The following is a 19,128-nucleotide window of genomic DNA, read 5'->3' as shown; positions in this document are numbered from 1 at the left end:
TTCCCCCAAACCATTCTTGTTCTCTTTTCTTGATCACCCTAATTGTTTCTTCCATTCTTCTGCTACCCTCCTAATTTTTTTTTCAGGGGCTCAGATTTGCCTTCTTTTTTACTGATGCTGCAGACAACTCCTGAATCAAAGAATCCATGCTTTTTGTTTCATACCTTTCCTGAATGCTGATAAGCACTAAAACTACTTATTTCACACCAGACCTCCCTAGAACGCTAAATTCCTGTTTCTAACTCTCTGAAGGACACTTCCTCCTAAATGTCCCTGTGAAATCTCAACATCATCAGGCATAAACTGGAACCCATCCTCCCTCCCCTCTGTCCACTATCTTAGTGAACAACAACACATAATTCCCCAAACAAGAACTTTTTGAGTCATCCTAGTCTGCCTCTCCCTCTACACATTCAATTGATCACCAAACTATATTGACAGTTTCTTTCCATATTAAGTATGACTAAGTTAACTATTCCCCCCAGTTCTGTCCTTAAGCATGAGGTAGGTCAGAAAAGGATAAAGAATACCTGCTCTTGTTAGGTTAAGAAGAATAAAAGAAGTGCTATCACTTGGTTGTAGATCTTGCAACAAGCTAGGAGACTCTGGAGTGGACAAAAACTCTGGAGACTTCTGTACAGTCTGAGCCCTCGTCTCTTCTCCGTCTGGGCCCACATTCACCTGAAGGCTTCTCAACACAGCCGAGGAAGGGACCTCTTTGGGGTTAGTATGATTTGGAGTATCATCTAGCAAAAAGAAAATACCACAGTTTTATGTGCACCTATCTCCAAGGAATTTACCATTCTGATACAGAGCACCTGACCCTTAGTAGCTAACACCCTCATAGGATCAGACAGCATTTTAATTTTACCAATACAAAATTTACCTCAGAAAAGAACAGAGAGTTAAAGCCAACTAAAGCTCTAAAGGGAGTCAACTAAAATGGGAGGAACAGACTCCTCTGACGACCAAATTTAGAGCTTGATCGCTTTGGGGGGGGGGGGTTGTTTTTGTTTTTTAGGACCAAACCTGTGGTATATGGAAGTTCCCAGGCTAGAGGTTGAATTGGAGCTGTAGCTGGGGCCTATGCCATTGCTATAGCTATACCAGATCTGAGCCACATCTGTAACCTACACCACAGCTTGTGGCAACACAAGATCCTTAACCCACTGCTAGAGGCCAGGGATCAAACCTGCGTCCTCATGGATACTAGTCAGGTTTGTTATCACTGAGCCACAATGTGAACTCTCAACCTTTGTCATTTTGAGGCCCCAAATCAGTACTTTTTCCCTTGAAAAATATAGTTATACAATAAATGCTAACTCAAGAATAGGATCTAAATTTTAAACTATTATTCTTAGGAAAGGATGCCTCTCTTTAATTTTTAACTTTATTTTTATTTATTTTTTTTAATTGTTATTTCCAACACACTTTTTTTTTTTTCCATTATACAGCATGGGGACCCAGTTACACATACATGTATACATATTTTTTTCTCCCATTGTCATGCTGCATTGTATTTAGACATAGTTCTCAGTGCTACACAGCAGGATCTCACTGTTTCTCTTTGATTTTTATAACATGTATGTGACAGTTCTGATGTGTCACTGGGGGAAAAAAATTCACAGCCTGGGAAATAACTGAAATTGTATAGAATCAACAATATATTTCATTATAGTTCTAGGTCTACACTAGATGTAAAGAAATAATTCAGAATTCTTGCTTTTAGAACTTCATTCTAGGGGAGGGGATGAATTTCCAAAGGTTTTAGCTGCAATATAAGGAGGAATGGCACTATACTGCTGAAGCATCCAAAGTTTTCAACATTTTCATTCATCTTTATAAAAGACAGGTTAGGAGCTCCCTGGTGCCCTGGTGGTTAAGGATCTGACACTGTGTCACTACTGTGGCTTGGGCTTGATCCATAGCCCAGGAACTTCTGCATGCCACGGGCACACCCAAAGGAAAAAAAAAAGCTGGTTACATTTTTTCTTCTTTTAAGGAGATTAACAGGTAAGGTTCTAGGAATAAAGTGGAAGCCTAGGGACAGTACTGCCATCCAAATCCTAATAAATTGTATAACAATGTGAATGTATTTAATGCCACAGAACTGGTTAAATGGTAAATTACTTGGTAAACGGTAAAAAATTTAACTTGTTAAGATGGTCGATTTTATGTTATATAGATTTTACCCCCAAAAAACAATTCTTAGTAAAGTTCACAAGCTCCCATTGTGGCTCAAGGGTAACGAACCCAACTAGTACACATGAGGACACAGGTTCAATCCCTGGCCCTGCTCAGTGAGTTAAGGATCTGACATTGCCGTGAGTTGAGGTGTAGGTCACAGATGTGGCTCATATCTGGTTGCTGTGGCTGTGATGTAGGCCGGCAGCTATGGCTCCAATTCGACCCCTACTCCTGGGAACTTTCATATGCCTTGGGTGCGGCCCTAAAAAACAAAACAAAACAAAACAAACCCTTCACTACTTAAGACTGGGTGGTTAAACTTGGAAAACAAAGAAGTAATTGTAAAAAAAAAACTGAAGACAGTGGAGACCTATGAAAGAACAGAGGTTGTCTTTAACAGGGAGGAATCCATGGAGGGCCAGAAGCTGGCAATGTTCTACTTCTTCATGGTGGTTAGGTGTCTCATAGTAATTCTTCAAAATGTATACCCATATAATTTTGTACTTTTCTGTATCAAACATATATCCCAACTGAAAAGAAAACATGTAGGCCATGCATGGAATGATCCACACATACTTAGGAGGGAAAATAATGAGATTAGGAAGGTAGATACGTTTGTGTTTGTAATATTACGTTTCATGAGCTAGGAGGAGAGTACATCAGTTTTCATTTACTATTATTTGTAACTGATTACCTAAAATATTTCAAATCAAAATTAAAACTAAAAGAAGGTAGGGAGTTCCCACGGTGGCTCAGTGGGTTACAAAACAGACTAGTATCCATGAGTATGGGGGTTCAATCCCTAGCCTCGCTTAGTGGATTAAGGATCAGGTGTTGCAGTGAGCTGTAGTGTAGGTCGCAGACGCAGCTCAGATCCCGCATTACTGTGGCTGTGGCACAGGCTGGCAACTGCAGCTCTGATTCAACCCCTAGCCCGGGAACTTCCACATGCCTCAGGTGTGGCGCTAAAAAGCAAAAACAAACAAAAAAACCCCCAAACTAAAAGAAGATAAATATAGAAAAGAAGAGGGATGCTTTTGTTCCTATTTTCACTTCTTTAATTATTGTTAAAATATTTATTCAATAAATAAAATTGGGAGAGAAAAATTCAAGAAAAAAAGGTTAATGAAGATCAAAACTTACTAGCACATCGAAATTTTCACATACTGAATATCCAAAAGGACTTGGAAAGACTCCCAACATACCAGCAGAAAAATGGGAGCTGAGAGGTGCAAGATGTGGGAAAGTTAGGAACTAGAGAGAGAAAACTTAAATCAACACTGGTTGGTTGACTACAGCTGCCCTTAAATCACTACAAAAATCAAAGAAAAAAGACAACCACTAGAGGATAGTAACTAGAAGACTTTATAACAAATAAGTTGTCACCAACAGGTGACTCTTGTCTGATTTAACATTAATATTCCCAATTCCAGAAAATAAAGAATTTGTTTCATCCAAAAGTAACAGTCAAGTGATAGGATCTCCTTCTTCCCATCCAAAGCTAATCTCACTACCCATGCTCAGCATTCTACTTCCTCCTACTTCTCCTGGAGCTTCCTTACCAATTATCCACTCTTCCTCTTTGCAACTTCTCTAATAGGCTCCTTACTCTTAGTATAATAATAGATCAGATCTTTAAAAAGAGCACTTTCATCTAATTTATGTCCTCCTTTTTCCTTCCCACAGCAAGAGAGGCTTTAGAAAGTACAGTTACTTCCTCAACTATGTTATCTCACACTGATACCTCCCCCACTGCAGCTTGGCTTTCCACTCACTGTCCAAGGAATAGGTCCTGCCTAGGTCAATGACAACCTCAACAAACCTATTTCACTGGGATAGCCCCTATCTCACTGCATCTCTTAGAAGCATTTATCACACTGACTATTCCTTTGGGTTCTATGCCTGCACTCCATGCCAGTATTCCTCCTATTGCTCTAGCCTTTCTTGCTTCCCTGCCTCACAGGTTCTCCTGCCTCACTCTGTATCTTGAATAAGGAGTTCCATGCAGTTCTGCCTTGGCCTCCTTTTCTTCTCACTCTCATGCTCTACAGGTGTTCATATCCACTCCTATGACTAAACTATCAATTTACTTATGACTCCCATGGTTTTTTTCCTCCATGATTCCTAATTTTTATAGGTTCTACTAGTTAGTTATAAAGTCAGTTATCTTATTCCACCAATACCACAGTAGGCTAAGCTCTTACGACTTGTTTGTCTTATCTCTTAAGACAAACAAAGCTCTTACAACCTGTTTGTCTTATCTCTTAAGACAAACAAGAGATCTTAATTTTTACCTGGTAATATTAGCCGACTGCATTCTGAGGCCTCAGTCACTGGAAGGAGGGACAGGCAAGTAATGTCCTTAGCTTCTGATTCCACTAGCCCCTGACCCAAAGGGATGGATGTATTCTGAACAAACTGTACCAGGAGCTGGAGGGGAAAGAGGAGGGGGTAGTGGTACAGAGACAACAAATAATACTGGTTATTAGGAATGGACCCAAATCTCTGAATTTACCAAAAGGCAATGATGTAATTAAGTCTTGACGGCTCACTAGTTTCAGCCTTAGTCATAGAAAAAACTAGATTAACTACAAAATAATATTTTAAACTATTTTTATCAAGTGTTCTGTTCCAGATAAAAACAGAATTACATAATTAACTTCTATCATCTTCCATAAAAAAGAAATGATAAAAAAAATTATTTTAAAATATTCGCTATTACAGAGAGTTCTCTAGTGGTCCAGTGGTTAGGACCTAGTGCTTTCAATGCTGCAGCCCAGATTCCATCCCTGGTCTGGGAACTCAGATCCCACATCAAGCCACAGGCAAAAAAAAAAGGTGGCTATTACAAAATTAAACTGCATTGTACTGATAAATTTTACAAAGCACTTTTCTATACACTGGCTCTTTCAATCCTCACTATAGGAGTTTCCTGGTGGCTCAGTGGGTTAAGGGCTTAGCAATGTCACTGCAGCAGCATAGGTTTGATCCCTGGCCTAGGAACTACCACATGCAATGGATTCGGCCAAAAAAAAAAAAAAAAAATCCTTACTATAACTCAGTGAGAATGAACATGTATTTTAAAGATAAGGAACCAAGTTGAAGACACTAATGACTAGTCCAAGGACATATCACTAGTTAGGCGCACTGTCAGTCTTCAGACTTCAGTAACATGATTCCAAATTCAGTGATTTGGAGTTCCCTTTGTGGCTCATCAGAAAGGAATCCGACTAGGAACCATGAGGTTGCGGGTTCGATCCCTGGCCTCGCTCAGTGGGTTAAGGATCTGGCGTTGCCATGAGCTGTGGTGTAGCTCAAAGACGCAGCTCAGATCTGGCGGGGCTGTGGCTGTGGCTGTGGCCAGCAGCTGTAGCTTTGACTGGACCTCCAGCCTGGGAACCTCCATATGCTGTGGTTGCATATGTTATAAGCCAAAAGCCAAAAGCCAAAAAAAAAAAAAAAAAAATCCAGTGATCTTTCCACTAAGTAACACAGATGTTTTAAAATTAAAATGAGAAAAATGAATAAAAATCAAAAAATTTTAAATCCCCAATCACATTTAGAAAGAAAATACTTTTATATAAATACAAAATTAATTTTTTAAAATGGTCTGTGGTACTAAATATTTATACATGTATACATGTATATGTCATATATGTAAAGTAAAACTTAGTCATTATGTAGTTACCTAAATGCGTAATAATTTACACTTATTTAAAAAACATATATAAGGTGTTCCCATTGTGGTGCAGCGAAAATGAATATGACTAGGAACCATGAAGTTGTGGGTTTGGTCCCTGGCCTCACTCAGTGGGTTAAGGATCTGGCGTTGTGGCAAGGTGTGATGTAGGTCGAAGATGCAGCTCAGATCTGGCATTGCTGTGGCTGTTGTGTAAGCTGGTGGCTACAGCTCGGATTCGACCCCTAGCCTGGGTGCTGTGGCTGCAGCCCTAAAAAATATATATATACATATATACATATATGTATATATATACACATAAAGCATCTCAAAAGGTAAAAACCTAATTTTTAAATCTCTAGGTACTTAGTAATAGAAAAATAATAAACTAGTAGTTACAACCAAAACCATATGGCCCACAAAACCTAAAATATTTACTACCTGGCTCATTACAGAAAAAGTTTGCTGACTCTGAACTAAGAACAAACTTTGGAATATAGCCCATCAAAAGAAAAGGAAACCAGCTGCCTTACCTCTGGTTTGGATTCTAACTCATCTGATAACATTGATTCAGCTTCCAAATCCTATAGCTGTTCAGGGGACAGGTTAAAAATTTAATTCAGAGTCAGTGGCACCTTCTTGTTATGCTCATATTCCTCTAGGAAGTGCTATGCTTTTCCTGTAAGGTACTGTGCTGGGTGGTAATCAATTTAGCCTAAACAAGGAAAGAAGAGAGAATTAAGAGCAGTAGGAAAATGTATCTAAATAACAAAGCTACTTCTTCACATATGCAAAAATCACAAGCAAGCAAATAAAGAATTCAGTCCAAACACTTGTTTAAAATGGAACAAGCCCAGAGTTCCCATTGTGGCTCAGTGGGTTAAGAATTTAATTAGGGAGTTCCCATCAAGGCTCAGACATAACGAACCCAACTAGTATCCTTGAAGCTGGAGGTTGGGTCCCTGGCCTCACTCAGTGGGTTAAGAATTCGGCGTTGCCGTGACTGTGGTAGAGGTCAATACACAGCTCAGATCTAGCGTTGCTGTAGCTGTGGCATAGGTTGGCAGCTGGACTCTAATTCGACCCCTAGCCTGGGAATGTCCATATGCCACAGGTGCAACCCTAAAAAAGGAAAAAAAAGGAGTTCCCGTCGTGGCGCAGCAGAAACGAATCCGACTAGGAACTATAAGGTTGAGGGTTCAGTTCCTGGCCTCGCTCAGCAGGTCAAGGACCCGGCATTGCTGTGAGCTGTAGGGTAGGTTGCAGATGTGGCTTGGATCCCGCGTTGCTGTTGCTGTGGTGTAGGCCAGCGGCTATAGCTCCAATCTGACCCCTAGCCTGGGAACCTCCATATGCCACGGGTGCAGTCCTAAAAAAAAAAAACAAAAACAAAAATAAAATAAAATAAAACAGAACAAGCTCAACAGGTATCAAAACCTATAAAATGTTGTACTTTGATGTAGAATTTCTACTTTTAACAATCTATTCTAAGAAAAGGGTTTTTTTGTTTGTTTGTTTCGCTTTTTGTCTTTTCTAGGGCCGCTCCTGCGGCATATGGAGGTTCCCAGGATAGGGGTCTAATCAGAGCTGCAGCCTCACAGCCTACACCAGAGCCACAGCAACTCGGACCGAGCTGCATCTGTGACCTACACCACAGCTCACAGCAATGCCAGATCCTTAACCCACTGAGCAAGGCCAGGGATCGAACCCACAACCTCATAGTTCCTAGTCAGATTTGTTAACCACTGAGCCACAACGGGAACTCCAGAAAAGGTCTTAAATATGGAAAAAGCTACATGCCCAAAGAATTTCACCTTACCGTCTATGGTAATAAACAACTGTGAAAAACATAAATGCCCGTTACAGTTGATTAGACTATGACACTGTCACTTAAAAATAGTTATGAAAACAAAACAACAAAAAATGCTAATGGCATTAAATTACAAAAACAAAATACAAAATTATACATTCACTATTATTAAAACTAGTGAAGACAGGAGTTCTCTAGTAGCTCAATGGGTTAAGGATCCGGGCTTGGGTTGCTGCTATGGCACAGGTTTAATCCCAGGTCTGGGAACCTCTGCATGCCACAGGTGTGGCCAAAAAATAAATTAACTAGTTAAGATATGCACTGAAAAAAGTAAAAGGAAATTCATATAGCCCTGATAGTCGCTATATTGGGTGGTAGGCTGGTATGACATTGTACTTTATTTCCCAATTTTTTCTACAGTCAGTCAAAATTTGAATAGTCTTTCCTAAAGTAGTACTCTTGAGACCCTCATGAAGCTTATTTTTTAAAAATTTTTATTACTCAATGAATTTATTACATTTATAGTTGTACAATGATCATCACAACCCAATTTTATCACCTATTTAATTAATTTATTTTACAGGATTTCCATCCCATAACCCCAGCGCATCCCCCCACCCCCAAAACTGTTTCCTTTGGAGACCATAAGTTTTTCAAAGTCTGTGAGTCAGCATCTGTTCTGCAAAGAAGTTCATTCTGTCCTTTTTTTCAGATTCCACATGCCAGTGAAAGCATTTGATGTTGGTGTCTCATTGTATGATTCCCCCCTTAATTTAAATTCTTACTTTCTCAAAGCTTAACTTTTCTTTCAGGATTTTGGCATATGAGTCCACTTTATTTTGTACAATTTCTGCACTATTATATACAAATTAAGCATACAGTGTAAAATGTACCCAGGATGGCAGTTTTCCATACATACCAAAGTAAAGAGGGAAATTAGAATAAGACAGACTTACTCTACCAAAAACAGTATTTAAAAGTAGGTGAACAGATGTTTACTGTTCTGTTTCAACCCTCACTCTCTTGTTAGCGTCTAGAAATCCTCATTTTCATCATAAAAAAATTTTACAAGATGTAAATGAGAGTGCTCATTTTAAGTTTACCACATAAAGTTATCATAAGTCCCTGACTTTTCTTTTCACATATATTTTTCTTATTCAGGCACTGTAATTGCTCAGTGTAATTTATCCACACTTCTTTTCACCGAGTAAGGAACCAAGGCTCAGTACGATTACATGGTCTAGCCATTAGGCTGCAGAGCCAGCAGTCCCACCCACAGAACAGGTTGGCATGAATAGTGATTACATCCATCTAAGTTTAATCTGGAATCATCAGGGTTTAAGAATTCCTTTTCCCCAATTCCAGCTCATTTCAAGAAGCCAAGAAATTATCAAACACTTGCTTAGATAATCCTTAGGGTTCCCCCTTAGGATTTCTTTATGTAATCCTTAGGATTCCAGGATTGTAAAATCCCTAAGAAATTAGATAATTATTTACTGTCCTGTATATCGGTTTTCTTAGAAACGAACAGGTTCGTTTCTGTTATCCTTAACTAATGAAAAATGGAAAAAAATTTTAAGCATATGAATATGTGGACCAAACAAGGGGGTAAAATCAAATATACTAGATTTCGGACATTTCTGCAAAGCTGTAGTAACAATTTTTTTTTTTTTTGTCTTTTTGCCATTTCTTTGGGCTGCTCCCACGGCATATGGAGGTTCCCAGGCTAGGGGTCGAATTGGAGCTGTAGCCACTGGCCTACGCCACAGCCACAGCAACTCGGGATCCGAGCCGCCTCTGCAACCTACACCACAGCTCACGGCAATGCCGGATCGTTAACCCACTGAGCAAGGACAGGGATCGAACCCTCAACCTCATGGTTCCTAGTCGGATTCGTTAACCACTGCGCCACGACGGGAACTCCTGTAGTAACAATTTAGAGAAGGGAGCTGCTACCTCTCTCACAGTTTAAGAGCCATCTCTAGACCACCATTTCTCAAGGGTTTATGGTTGTCTATAACATCATTTTATTTTAGTGTTTTCATTTGTGATAATTTAAAAAAATTCACACCTGTATTTTCCGGAAAGAATCAGTACCTATATCATCATTACTACTACTACTATTATTACTATTTGCTTTTTAAGGGCCGCACACTTGGCATATGGAAGTCTCAGGCTAGGGGCTGAATCAGAGCTGTAGCCCCTGGCCTATGCCACAACAACGCCAGATCTGAGCCTTGTCTGCGACCTACACCAAAGCTCACGGCAACACCAGATCCTTAACCTACTGAGTAGGCCAGGGATCGAACCTGCGTCCTCAGGGATGCCAGTCAGATTCATTTCCCCTGAGCCACAATGGGGACTCCTGGATTTCTTGGGGTTTTTTTGGCATGGTTTATTTACATCTACATGCTTACTCATAAAGATACAAATCCATATCTTTAAGTAACAACTGACATAATACTGATAATGGTTTCTATGGCAATCAAAATATGTCAGACTGCTTATGAAAACCATCTTGCTTCAGCATATATTAAAGAAAATTCCACTGACCCTACCTCTATTACTATTTGACTTTATAGTTGATTAAGAGCTATAGCGGTTCAATGTAGGAGGAATAAGGACTACCTAGCTTTATGTCTGAGTACACTTTGAGTAAATTATAATAAAAATAATTTGCCAGTATTGGGGGGGTGTCCAATGCAATACTTTTCCTCCAAATACAATTTACATGGCACTAGAGTGAGAGGCACTGCTCTTACTCAAAGGGAAGCTATTTTCAAGATAATTACGGGTCTCAGAGGAAATTTACTCCCAGGCTCATCTTATGCTATTAATTAAGAGACCAGAGATACAACACAAAGCAGTTGCTTACATCACCCAAAGTCCTTTAATGTAAACAGTAATATTTCTTCATTTTTATTTTGTATCTTTAATTGGTAGACAGGTAAACTTTTTAACAGCAAAATTACCAATTTAACTCTATAAATAAAAAAGAGATAATGAGGAGTTCCCATCGTAGCACAGCAGAATCGAATCCAACTAGGAACAATGAGGTTTCAGGTTTGATCCTTGGCCTCAATTAAGGATGTGGCGTTGCCATGAGATGTGGTGTAGGCCGCAGATGCAGCTCAGACCCCAAGTTGCTGTGGCTGTGGTATAGGCCAGCAGCTGTAGCTCCGATTCGATTCCTAGGCTGGGAACCTAGGCACAGTGGATTAAGAGTCTGACTGCAGGAAGTTCCCTTTCTGGCTCAGTGGGTTGCAAACCCTACTAGTATCCATGAGGATGTGAGTTTGATCCCTGGCCTCGCTCAGTGGATTAAGGATCTGGCATTGCTATGAGCTGTGGTGTAGGTTGCACACACGGCTCAGATCCCATGTTGCTGTGCCTGTGGTGTAGGCTGGCAGCTGAAGCTCCGATTTGACCCCTAGCCTGGTAACTTCCATATGCCACAGGTTTGGCCCTAAAAAAAGCAAAGCAAAACAAAACAAAAAAAGAATCTGACTGCAACAGCTCTTGTCACTGCAGAGGTGTGGGTTCTGTTCCTGGCGCAGGGCAATGGGTTAAAGGATCCAGCATTGCCACAGCTGTGGTATAGATTGGAGCTCACAGCTATGGCTAGGATTTGACCCCTTGCCCAGGAACTTCCATATGCCACAGGTACCGCCATAATGACAACAACAAAAAAGAATCCTGACTCTGGATAAAGAGTTCATAACTAAACAACTCTCAGAAACCCAAGAATTTAATGAGATCCTACTGTATAGCACAGAGAACTATATCTAGTCACTTATGATGGAACATGATGGAGGATAATGTGAGAAAAAGAATGTATATCTATGTGTGACTGGGTCACTCTCCTGTTCAGTAGAAATTGACAGAACACTGTAAAACAATTATAATGGAAAATACTAAAATCATTTACAGTAAAAAAAAAAAAAAAAAAGAAACCCAAGGACTGGTCTAAGTAGTACTATTCAGATTTTTTCTCCCCCTACCCTTGGCAACAACTAAATTTTACCATGTGGATGCTTTCCTATGGCCATCAAAGCAAATCAGGCTGCTTAAAAAAAACAACCTTGGCCCGGCATATACTTCATTTTTTAGAAATCCATTGACATTGCCACTGCTATTATTGAATATATCATCCCATAGGGAGCCTAGGGGTTAAAAAGAATGCAGGCAACACAAACCTTTGCAATGAACCAAAGCAAAGAGCACAAGAAGCCTTTTCTAAAAAGTTCTGGGCTGTATAGAACTGGGAATTATGTCTGGTCACTTATGATGGAGCATGATAATGTGAGAAAAAAGAATGTATACACATTTGTGTGACTGGGTCACCTTGCTGTGCAGCAGAAAATTGACAGAACACTGTAAATCAGCTATAACAGAAAAAAATAAAATCATGAAAAAATAAAATCATAAAAAAATAAAAAATAAAAAGTTCTGGGAATAAGTAATGAGAGAACTAAAAACAGCAAAACAGATATAGGACAATAGCAATCTCGATGATCAGGACCATCCCAAGAACAACTCACCTAATGTTTTTGGCCAAATAAACAAAACCTGAGAACTGAAGTTTGATAAACCATACTCTTTTTCTACAGTACACTCAACATCATACATTAACACTAAGTAGCTGAACAATTTAAATAAAGTTGAGGTATGTTAAAAAAGAAATCCAAGGAACCTAAATTCTGACCAGTTGGTTGAGACCAGGGCAAACTCACATCTTCCTGGCCCCAGGAAACTGATCTGAAGTACAGAAGCGAAATAGGTCTACCCTTAGATTACTTATATATCAGTCAATAGAAATAATTATAAAATCTTCAGAAACAAAGTTCTGCACAAGTGCTTAAGAAACAACAAAATCCATCGAATGCTTAGTATACTATAGAAAGTTAAGAACTCTGCTTTTTGTTAATGAATCCAAATTTTCTATAGAGCAGTGGTTTTCAAACTTTTCTGACTGGAACTCACAGTAAGATACATTTTTCCATCAGAACCCAGAGAACAAAACAGACATAGAGATATACACAAATAAAATGTTTTCATAAAACAATAAAATACTAACCTATATTACTAATCTTAGGCCCAATGAATTTTTTTTAATGACAAAATCCACTAAAATGATCTCACAAGCTATTAACAGGTTATGTCCCATAGATTGGAAAACACTATAAGGTACTTTCTAATGTCTAAAAAATATATATGTTTAACACAGAATCAGCCGTAAAGTATAAAGCCATAGGTATAATAAACCTACTATCAATATATATTACAACCAGCAACTACCATTAATAGAAGTCTTGGTGAAACTGACATTACTTGAAAGCCACCCTCAAGGGCCTTGAAATCTGCAGAGGAAAACATTACACACTAGGCACCAACCAGCAAAGAAAGGCAAAGTAGTCTTTATAATTAACCAGTCTTTAATTCCACATCCCAATATAGAACTCTCATATACTAGACAGGAACTAGTGATAACACCATTTCCCTAGAGCAGATACTGCCTAAAACCAATGCAGGCTACATGGAGAAATACTGGGAAGAAAAATCAATCCAAAGTAAACTGAGCAAGGAACAGGGGAACAGAGCTGACACAGGTCTCTTGCCTTAGTCCTGACTGCCGTCATACAGAAGGGAGTGTATTGCAAACAGAAAGATGACCAGGGGCTTTTAATACTCTGCGGTCACAAAAGAAACAGAACGTCATTCTGTCAACCTCTAAAAAGCAATGTGATTCCACTCTAGAATACAAAGCCCAGAATTTTCAGTACTGCTCTTTCCCTCTTGAGGAGGTAGAAAGTGCCTTGACCTTGACCCAGTTCTGCAAAGAGGGGAAAGGGGGAAGGAGGTTGGAAAAAAAAAAAAAAAAAAAGAGAAGAAATTGAGAAACACTGCACTCCTAACTGCTCACTATTCACAAATATCAAAATAAAACACATAATTTCAACCAAGAGGACTAGTCTCTGAGAGTAGGCCAATTTGCTTCTCAGCTCCCTCCACCTCACCTATGGCTGACCACAGAGACCCAAACAATACTCAGTAATACTTAAAAAACGAAAGCAAAAATGCTACTAATGTTAATGAATCACAAAGACCCCCCCCCAAAAAAAAAGTGTTGGTACAAAATGGTAGTGCAAGGAACAGAAAAACCAAGAAGTTTTTATATCCTATCTAGCATATGATAATAGTATGAGAGTTGATTAAATTCTAACAATAAAGTGATAAGGGGTACTGATGAAAGAAATTTGGAATATAGAACCATGAAGGTAGAATGAAGCTCAGAAACCAGCATTCATCTTCGGCCTTCTTCCTTCTCTTTCAGGATCCTTCTGGGGTGCTCCATTCCCACATCACCTTCCCATTTCTCTACAATCCCTCAGAGCCAAATTTGAAGCCAATGATCTTCACGCTGCCAAATTTAATGGATACTTCACTGTTCTGATCTTTCTTGACCTTTGCACGGGAGAACTACTATTTTTGATTGTTCCACATTCATACCCCCTGTTTGGGTGGCAGGATCCACATTTTGTTTGGGGATCTACCCCTCCCCGAGCACATACACTATTGGTAGGACTGTAGAGTAAGGTATTCTTTTCTACCTCAACCAACTGTTGTATGAACAAATCTGATGCTTTTCTTCAGAAAAGTGAATTCTAACAGAAGTAACTAAGGTGAAAACCGCTGTAGGACTCCAGTAACGCAGTTAGCCTCCCCCTGGGGCTACTCAGATTGCTGTCCTTTATGAAGCCTGGGCCTTCAGCATTTCTTTTGATCTTGTGAGCTGCCCACATCCTTGTTATAAATTACTCTTCTCAAGTTAATTGGTCATTTGCAACTGGAGTCACAACTGATTTTTTTTTCCCCCTTAGAAGCACTGCCTCTTTCCTTAAACACTTCACTTACTCTCTTTTGCTTCCTAGATACATGTTCCTTATTTCAGTCCTACCTCATGGCCACTCCTCCAGTGTCCTTTGATAACTCCTATACCCCTCCTCCACTCACTCACTAAATATTAATGTTCCTCAGGATAGTCTGCAAGCCCTCTTCTTGTCCTATACTCCCTTCCCAGTGTGAACTCACAGCTTTAAATGATATAGTCTCCACAATTTTTCATCTATACCTCAGCTATCTCCTCTGAGCTGCAGACTTGTACATACAATTGCTTATCTGACATCTCTACCTTATGTTTTGATATCTAAAATTTAACATGGTCAAAATAAATTCTATTTCCCAAGCCTATTTCCCATCATTCCCTGCCAGTCCCTCTTACCACAACCCTCCACTCAAGGGAGAACCACCATTCATCCCATTCAGAAGTCACTTTTACTACTTTCTTTGCTTTGTTCCCAGTATTCAGTCCAGTCTAGAGTCTTATTGATTCTATCTCCAAAAGAGATCACAAATCCACCTTCTAACTCTACCGCCACTACCCTACTCCAGGCCACCATCAACTCTTGCCTTAAAGTACTGTTACTGCCTCCTAACTGATCTCCCTGCTTTTTCTCTTTGCCTCCTTCCATTCTATTCTCTTCACAGCAGTAAATATCATCTCAAAATGTGAATCCTATTATGTCACTCTCTTGCTTGAAACTCTTCCAATGACTTCCTAATACATCTAGAAAAAAATCCAAACGCCTTATCCTGGCCTGTAAGAACCTATGTGATCCGTTCCTGCCTCTCCAAAAACACTCCAGAATTGTTTTCCCTTACTTGCTCAGTAAGCTCCAGACAGAAGAACCTCCCTTAGCTCCTTGAACACATTAAGCTCTTTCCTATGTTAGGGATCTGCATGTGTCATTTCCTACTACCTAGGAATACTTTCTCTTCCATTGTTTAGCTCTTTTTCATTCTTCAGGGCTCTGAATAACTATCAACTCACGTAGAAAGACTTGCCCTGATCACCTTATCCAAGGAAGGTTCCCAACACCCACCTTTATTTTCTATCCCTACTGTCACTTATCACAATTTCTAACTCTTTTATTTGTTTTTATATAGTATTTACTTTTTGTCTGGCCACTCCCTAAATTTTAAGCTCCATAAACAAGGGCAGGAACTAATCTGTTCACTACTATATCTCCCAACACCCAGAACCTATCACCTATTACCTGGCAAAGTTCTGCACGTAATTTCTAAGTAATTTAGGTTTTCATGAGTCACTCTGATACTATGAAGCTCTGAGACTGTCTTTACTATGAGCTTAAATGGCTTTTATACAAGCTTCCCTGTAAGCAGCTAGTAGGCGCGGAATAAGAAATTGTATAATGAATGAATGACACTGAAAATGATATCCAAAATTTTATCTCTACTCCTGACTTCCCCTCTGAACTCTGAATTTTCATTTTTAACTTATTGCTACATATTGCCATGTGGATATCCATCTTACATGTAAAAAGTCCAAAATCTAGACTGTCATCTCGCCCACTAAACCTGTTCTTCTTCTGTCTTATCCATTTCAATTACTCCCTAATTTTCCTCCCACTCAGCTGCAAATTTCAGGGATTGAACAATCTCTCTCATCCACCATATTTAAATAACCAGTGGTTCTGATTCCCCCAAATGTATTCCTACCATAATGCTCTGCTTAGGTTTTTCATTATCTTTCAACTATACCATTAAAAAAAGGCTTCAGAGTTCCCGTTGTGGCTCAGTGGTTAAAGAATCCGACTAGGAACCATGAGGTTGCAGGTTCGATCCCTGGCCTTGCTCAGTGGGTTAAGGATCCAGCGTTGCCATGAGCTGTGGTGTAGGTTTCAGACGAGGTTCGGATCTGGCGTTGCTGTGGCTGCGGTGTAGGCCGGCGGCTACAGCTCTGATTAGACCCCTAGCCTGGGAACCTCCATATGCTGCGGGAGCGGCCCAAGAAAATAGCAAAAAATACAAAAAAAAAAAAAAAAAGGCTTCTAACTGGCCATCTTGCCCATAAAATCCCTCTTTCCAATCCATCTTTTTTTGCAGACACTCGAATAATCTTTCCAAAACAAGGAATGCTTATGTCACTCCCCTTACTCAAAGTTAAGTGCCTTGGAATAACAAGTCAAATCTCTAAGCATGGCATTTCAAATATTCAACGACAAGCCCCCAAATACTGTTCCAGTTGTGGCATCCACTATATTTCTCAATGAACCTTTACTCCAGGTACACACTGGATTGGCTACTAAATGAACATTCCAACCTATTTCAGTGCTCAATAGTAGTTCTTCAGTAATAAGACCCTCCAGTAATAAAATTCTCCAATCCAGCTATGATCTTTTGAAATCCTTTCCAGGCTTTAAAATCCAACTCGAGGAGTTCCCATCATGGCTCGGTGGTTAACGAATCCGACTAGGAACCATGAGGTTGTGGGTTTGATCCCTGGCCTTGCTCAGTGGGTTAAGGATCACCTTATCCAAGGAAGGTTGCCATGAGCTGTGGTGTAGGTTGCAGATGCGGCTCAGATCCCGCATTGCTGTGGCTGTGGGGTGGGCCAGCAGCTGCAGCTCTGATTAGACTCCTAGCCTGGGAACCTCCATATGCCAAGGGAAGCGGCCCTAGAAAAGGCAAAAAGACAAATAATAATAATAATAATAAATAAATAATAAAAATAAAATAAAATCCAACTCGAACGCCATCCTCCATGAAGACTGATCCCTTTCCTCCAGTCAGAACAAAACTTCCTTCCCTCCATGTTCTCACAGCACATAGTTTAACTTCTCTTTAGCAATTATTTCATTTTGCCTTGGGTATTAGTTATCTACCTGAATATTTTTTTTTCAATGGTTAAGGTTCAAAGAATTTATTCATCCTTCTCCCATTAACTTAGCAAGATGCTTTGTACAAACTAAGCATTCAGGAAATATCTCCTGAATGAATAGGTAGGCCCCTTCATTTACAGAGGGGTAAAAAAAGGCGCAAAGTTAGCAACTAAGTAACTTGCCAAAAATTAGACATCCACTTAGATGCAAAACTTGAAAAACTAGAACCTAAATCCTTTGACTGCAAGTTAGTTGACTTTGTTCCACATAAAGATAACACAAAGTAGAATTTCTCACTCCTTAACAATAACAAAATGCCTTTGGCTTTATTTCAGAATGTTTCTTTTATTCTCTTAGCAAATATATGTTGCGCGGACCCTTGTCCCCAAAGTGAGAGAAAAGCGAAAATTCTTAAGTTCCAAGTTAATAATATTTTACTTTCAAATTGTTCCTAAATGCGTTTCAGAGCCTCGTGCGGAAGTGGGATAAACTTTAATAAACTAGTAGAATTCTTTCCCATGAAAAAAACTTCAGAGGATAAATTCTACCTGCTAAATGAATACAGGCTGTAAACACTCAGAGTCCACACCCTCGCCCTGAAATGACAGGCGAAGAAGAAACCAGCGGCCCAGCCCCTTGGAATTGGCAGCCTTCCTTCTTCCAGACACAGAAAGCAAGTGGACATAAGAAAGAGGGTGCATCTGGGCTGAAACGTCCAGGGCAGAGTCCCCTTGGCATCCTCATTCACCTATTACAAATGGCCTAGTGAAGGGGCCTAAGGTCCGTGGGCAGGCCCCGCTTCGGGGGCTGTCCGGGAGCCCCCGCCCCGGCCCCGGCCCCGGCCACTTGCTGACTCCAGCTATCCGGGTCTGTGTTGTTCCCCCCCATCCCCAAAACCAGGCAAAGGAGCCAAAATGTAGGCCCCAAAAACCCGCGAGAGGAAGAGCTGAAGCTGTGGGGCTTCAGACCGGCCGCTCCCGGTCGCGCCAGATCCAGGTGGGTGCCCCTGGGGGCGGATTCCCAAACCCCTCCGGGGTCGAACTCGGCCCGAGCTCCCGAGGAGCCGGCAATGGCGCGCTCCCTCTCGAGAACCGTCCAGCCAAGCGGGTGCGGTCGGGCCCACCCCAGAGCTCACCTTCCTGTCCCGGGCAGCCGTCCGTCCGTCACTCGGTCTCGAATTCCGTCCACACACAGCGTCTTCCGGCTCCCGCCGGAAGCAGCTCGACCGCGGGACAGGAAGTTTGGCCGCCCCCCACGCACACGCCCACTCGCTCGCCTCCGAGTCCGGTGATGGCCGCCCGGCCAGGGGTTCTACCCCGAGGGCCGCTGGCCTGAGAGGGCCAACCTGGTAGCGCAGGACTTGGTTCAGGGAGGGAAGGAACTGGGTCTCCCGCCTCCCACTCATTCCCTCTCGGCCTTTGGAGCTCCTTGGTCTGCGAAGCCCGAAAAAAACGGATCGTTCAAGTCTAGCCGTGACGTCACTGCTTCCCTGCTGCAGCGGACGGGGATAGTTTTTCCTGTCAGCTGAGATCAGTACAAGTTCCATCGGAGGCAAGCAAGAAGGAAAAGATCACCACTTAAATATTTATCAAAGTTCTCAGTGAAGAGGACCTCCAGGCTTCACTGCTGGAGAAGGGAACTTGCAGAATCTAGTTTTGCATTGCATACTGCTCGCAAGAAGAATTGAGACTTACGTGTGTAACTTTTTT

At 40.8% G+C, this 19,128-nt stretch overlaps 1 protein-coding gene across 2 annotated transcripts in view; it reads right to left on the bottom strand.

Annotated features, from left to right (window-relative positions):
* The window catches only part of ZNF410 (zinc finger protein 410), a 45,141-nt gene extending 26,302 nt beyond the window's left edge, over nt 1–18,839 (bottom strand). Inside the window, exons 1-4 of one of the 2 annotated variants that reach the window (XM_047795491.1) lie at nt 18,555–18,622; nt 6,400–6,581; nt 4,482–4,617; nt 531–746 (exon numbers count right to left, since the gene is read on the bottom strand). In XM_047795491.1, coding sequence (XP_047651447.1) covers nt 531–746; nt 4,482–4,617; nt 6,400–6,432 — 385 coding nt within the window. In that variant the 5' untranslated portion in view covers nt 6,433–6,581; nt 18,555–18,622. Of the gene's footprint in view, nt 1–530; nt 747–4,481; nt 4,618–6,399; nt 6,582–18,554 lie in introns of both variants that reach the window. The other variant, XM_047795490.1, reaches the window with a different exon arrangement.
* Nucleotides 18,840–19,128: the final 289 nt, after the last annotated feature.

The sequence above is a fragment of the Phacochoerus africanus genome, chromosome 9, assembly GCF_016906955.1.
Source record: "Phacochoerus africanus isolate WHEZ1 chromosome 9, ROS_Pafr_v1, whole genome shotgun sequence".
Classification (NCBI taxonomy): domain Eukaryota; kingdom Metazoa; phylum Chordata; class Mammalia; order Artiodactyla; family Suidae; genus Phacochoerus; species Phacochoerus africanus.
Note: the sequence above shows the minus strand (reverse complement) of the source record. Positions and strands in the feature narration are given on the sequence as shown.